The 5,298-nt window shown below is 49.8% G+C and overlaps 1 protein-coding gene across 2 annotated transcripts in view; it reads left to right on the forward strand.

Moving 5' to 3' along the window:
* The window catches only part of RIOK2 (RIO kinase 2), a 71,524-nt gene that overhangs the window by 65,030 nt on the left and 1,196 nt on the right, over positions 1–5,298 (forward strand). Inside the window, exon 11 of one of the 2 annotated variants that reach the window (XM_055076785.2) lies at positions 3,245–3,619. The exons of the other annotated variant lie outside the window; for it this stretch is intronic. Within the exon in view, the coding sequence (XP_054932760.1) occupies positions 3,245–3,619 (375 nt within the window). The remainder of the gene's footprint in view (positions 1–3,244; positions 3,620–5,298) is intronic. 2 annotated transcript variants of the gene reach the window in all.

Consider the following 5,298-nt stretch of genomic DNA (forward strand, 5'->3'; position numbering starts at 1 on the left):
AACTTGCCATGTTTAATATTTGGTTCCTTTAGAACACAATGTAGTCACTCTGTACCGCTATACATATAATTAGTAGGCCCTTGAAGATGCCATCAAAATCCAAGACGTCGCAGCCCCCATGGTGCGGGAACTTAAGTAGGTGTCGCCACCCGTATTTCGTTCTTGCGCTTTTACTGGCTTACCAAACGTCTTATCGTTGTAAGAGTGGTGTTTTTGGTGTTGTAGAACGGTAATTCACAGATGCAGAAGAAATCATTTTTCACTTTAGTGTCCCTTTAAGTGAAACAATAAAAAAAGAAAGTGTCCGACGATAGGACACTCCCTAATACGAAATTTGAGCGCAGCTCGATACGTGTTTTCATTTCGCGATGCAAAGAATGTGAGACCGAAATCACCGCACTGACTGGCAGTGGGCCAGTGCCGTCAACAGCTCCCCAGAGGGAGGGGCAGTATGGGAACGCTGGCATGATGAGCGACATCTGAGCCAGCTGTGGAAGAATGCGACGACGAACTCGCGAACAGTACTGCATGAGTGCGTTCGCGCGGTTACTTCGAGGAACGCCGAAGCTCGCGCCTAAGAACTGCTCCCTAGAAAGGAAAGATTATTTGTTGTTTATTTGTGAGTTACCTTTCTACAATGCACCCGAAAAAGAAAGTGGTACTTTCGCCCGAAAAGCGACGCATTGACAGCGGTAGCAAGGTTTAGCGTTGCTTGGACTCTTTCGTTAGGTGCCTTTACTTTGAGTTTCAGTCGCAGGGATGTTCGTTCCGAAGTCCAGGAAGTCCTTGTTGAGTCCAAACCGATCGAACGCCCTGTTAGGTTTGTATCTGTTCCTTTCTTTGTGTGCTTTACAATTCATGATTATGAATTCTTCATACTATTATTACTTTCAACAGCACTTACTGTATAGCATTCCTGAAAGCTAATTTGTGGTTATAACTTCGAATGAGCCACCTATTTCTTGGCCAACCCCCCCCCCCCCCCCGCCCTATAGTGGGTATGACCCGCGAGTTGGATCGTGAACAACTTGCTGTACAACAACGATGACTCCTCGAACGGTGTTCAAACACTATGGTTGAAACTATACGCGGGCGCAACATATCTGCGCGACACCGCACGTAGGTCAACTCTTGCTGGGGAGAAGGAACAGCCCTCTGGCAGCTACAACACGTCTCTCGTACGCGCTAAATTCTTAAGGATGTTCTATTCCGCACGCTAAGGCAAGCTTCCGTGGTCTAGTGTTTACAGGGTATCGGGCTTCCATATGCTACAGACGTCCTTTGTTGAAATCCGGCCGTCGGACAATTTCATAAGTTTGTATATAAATCCCGCACATCACTGCGATGGCTACGACAAACGTTCGCATGGAGTGTGCTTTCGCTATTTAAAAAAAAAGAAAGAAAGAAACCACTCTGACCGTAAGAAGTGTAAGCTGGAAAAAGACGTAAAAACGAAAGTCGCCGACGAGCGGCGATGCCGCCTTGAAGTTTCCGCTCGATGAATGTATGGATGTTATTAGCGTCCCCTTTGGAACGGGGCGGTGGGTTGCGCCACCAAGCTCTTGCTATTAGACTGCCTAATGTCCTACATAACTTTAAACAATAAAAAATAAAAAAAGAAACACTATAAACTCTCACATCCAAATTTTCTGATCCCCTATTGCTAACTGTGCTTTTGTACGTCTCCATTTGCGTCATCCAGTCATGACGCCATCTACTGGTGCCCAGTTAGCGTTCTTTATGGGTTAAAATGGACGACATTGCAGAAAACACAAATACAGAACATTGCGAACTTCAAGAACGTTTGCTGCGTCATAACGGCCCAAATGCGAAAAAATATACTTTGAAATCTATGACGTCAAAGTGACATACTGGCGCTGAGATTTCGGCGCGAAATTCAAAAACAGCATAGACTGAATGAAACTTTTACTTTCATTTCATCGTATAATAATTAACCTATTACCGCGAAATTTTGTGTATGAAAGATTTGAATGCAAGTTATATAAAAAAAATACTTTAACGCTACAAACTGATTTGAAGTCTGCCTTTAGTGTGCGTTTAAACTTCAGTTCATCAGGGTTTTACCACTCGCTCGTTAACCATGACAATCCTGCAGACAGATATTGCATTTTATAGCGAACAGCTGCATGGGCCAGCCTCGTGCACTGTGACAATGGGTGGTTCGGGATAGGAGAAAGTTTTGGGGTTCACGATCACCTCCACGGCCGTGGTGCACTGTTGTGCTTTTTTTCTCACGACGACTGCGTTCGGCTGCAGCTTGTATTTCGTGCGGCCGGACCGCGCGACCTTCGTCCCTTGAGCGGGCTGCGGCACCTCGAGCGATTGTGCGTGTGCTACGGCGGCCGAGGTGCGCGCGCGTTTATGGACGAGTCCCTGCTCGATGCACTGGGCCACACCGCGACCAACCTGCGCCACCTGGAACTGCCCACGGAGGCGCACTTAACGGCCTCAAGTAGGTGTGTCGATGTGGATGCCTCGAGTTCGCGTGCGTGCATGTATTAGCACTACGGGCTTCGGCTAATTCGCTTAGCCCCGAGTGATCGTCAGCTTCACGATGGCCGCGCGAATGCAAAGTGCAGAATATGAATAGGAGGGAAAAAGTAAAAGGAGTATGCGGCATGGAGTACAAGGTAACAGTTAAAGGAGAAGGCGACATAGCTAACGTTGTCTCGTTTCCTTTCTAACGGTGGTAAAGGTCGCAAACGGGTCTCAATTTGCGCTGAATGGCCGACCAGCCTACCTTCTCGGTCGGCCGGTCCGTCAGTCTGCCTGTCATATATGGCGCTGGACGAGACAGAAAAATATTGTCCGTGCGGAGTTCGGACTCGCACGACTCTTCGGCTGCGAGCCTACGCACCACGGCAGTTTCTACGAAGTGGAGTAGCGGGAGTATCATTATGGCAGCAATGATTAATACGATCAATCAATATCAGTCGCAATACACACGCACAACACGTAAAAAGAAAGAGGACGACACAGCGAGCGATTTCGCGCAAAACTGTTGGCTCCGGCGTCTCCTTGTCGAAGTCCAAGGACTGAAAATCGGTATTCCGGCGAGACCCGTTGTTGTCTTCATTTTCCTTGGAATCGTCAATGCTTGAGGCTCTAATCTGATTTTTTTGTTGTTGTTGTACTGGGTGCGATGTGAACACTACCTGTTACGAACACGCTTTACGTGTGGCATCACTCGCGCGCAAACATACTTCGAACCTCCTGCTCACAGGCGCTGGCGGACGCCTGCCCCGCGCTGGAATCCCTGGTGGCGCGGTGCTTCCTCCGGCGGAACAACCAGCCGGTCACCGACGGTCGCCGCGTGCGCCAGCCGCCTCCCGCAGCGTCCGGCGCCGCCGGGACCCTGTCTTCGCTCGCGGATATCGAGCTGATCACCCTGAGGGACGCCGCGGCGCTGATGCCGCTGTGCCCCGAGCTGCGCACCATCGCGCTCACGCTGCCCCACATGGATCCCGCGGACGCGCACGAACTGGCCGACCTGTGCGATCGCTGCCCGAAGCTCGAGCGCATCACGCTCAACCTGATGGGCTCGTACCCGCACCTCACGGTCGTCCACTTCTTGCAACGCGTGGCGCGGGTGCCTCAAGTACGAACAAAGCCCCTCCATGACGCTTCCCAAACTAAGATCCAGCTAGCGTCGATCACAAGGGGGGGGGGGTCTTTTTATAGCGATCTCTGCTCGCGCGCGTGACGCTCTAAGATACTCGAACGATCGTCTCACCTTTGACTCAGCAAACAGTGGAACTTGCCATGGGCGCAGCGGGAAAACGGCGAAACACGGGCTCTCGGGCACGTGCGCCCATAGCCAAAATTTGGGCCGGTCGGTACTACGCGTTACGAAAGCCTCGCGTCCGAACAGGGACGCGAAGGACAGTACACCCATTTCTAGCACTTTTGTCACCTATGTATAGGGCGGGCTATAATGTGTCGTCAACTTGCTGCAAGGGGAAAAGCGCTAATGGCGCTTTTCAGTGGGTTAGCAAGAACACTTAGGGGCCACGGCTGCTTAAAAACAGTGGCCTCGTGCGCTGCTCTCAATAACGTCAACGGGTCTTGCGAGCTCGCTACAGCGCAGTCTGTGCGTTCACATTCGCCATAGAAGCACCGCAAGATCCGGTAGGCAGCACTCTGCTGTAGAAATAATATAGAGAAAGTTGAAAAATGCCAGGCGAGTGCTCAAACAGCTCGAGCAGACGCTCGAGGCAGCGCAGAATCACTTGCCTTTGCATCATATATGGCGATCCCACTTGACTGACGCACCTGCTGTATAGATTACATTGTAGTGCCACGTTATTGTGAGACAGAGTATAGGAGGTCACATTTTTTTACGGCGCTCCGTCGGCTTAACACGTTTCATTTGCGAAGATGGGAAGGAGTAAGGCGTGCAGACATGGACACAGAAGAGAAGTGGCCAACACGTTCAACACGGCGTTCGTGTTGTCCATGTCTCTTCTCTTATGCCCGTGTCTGCACACCCATTGGCACACCTTACCCCTTCTTTGCATTATGAATTCTTACCAACTAGCTCAGCTTTCTGTCGTTCTAAAATGGGAAGTGCTCTTATTGAATTTTGCGCTTATAGCTCGCAGCACCAATATTGCTCGACGTCACGGATATCGCCAGGTATTTTTCGCGTGTTTGGGCGCTTGTCAGTCTGAATAATCCGTTCAAAACTACAAGGCTGCACTTTCGTTTATTTTCGCAAGCGTCGCAAATCACTACTTTATTAACCGTATGACGTCACGGAGCTAGCGCGGGAGCCGCGGCGTTGCGAGTCGCGATACGTCTTCAGGTGTCAGCCATTTAGCTTTCACTTAAAAGCGACATTAACGAGGACCACTAAATCGGTTTAGTGTAACGCACTATTTCAAAATACAATTTTCGTTTATTTCGCGGCAAGAGGCTGAAAGGTCAAGGTTTCACTTCCTAAATTTTGCGCCGAAACCGCAGAGTCGAAACGTCAGTGTGGCGTCACAGGCCCTCGTAGTATACATCTGAGGGGCCCCAAAGAGCTTTGCAGGTTTTAGCATTGGGGCACGCAGGAGTGGAGAGTTTTAGAATAGAGTTTTAAGTTAGGGATGCAAGCCGCTTGTGTCCCCTAATCTAAAACTCTATTCACTAGAGTACGGCTTGTTTCAGACTGTTTTAAGTGGGAACTTTACCAAAAACCCACTGCACCTGTTAGTCTCACTTGACTGTCCATTTATATGCCTCACCTCCCGTATGATCATGTGCCTCTGTTCCACCATATTTCTCTCTACACAG

The sequence above is a fragment of the Dermacentor andersoni genome, chromosome 2 (genome assembly GCF_023375885.2).
Source record: "Dermacentor andersoni chromosome 2, qqDerAnde1_hic_scaffold, whole genome shotgun sequence".
NCBI lineage: Eukaryota > Metazoa > Arthropoda > Arachnida > Ixodida > Ixodidae > Dermacentor > Dermacentor andersoni.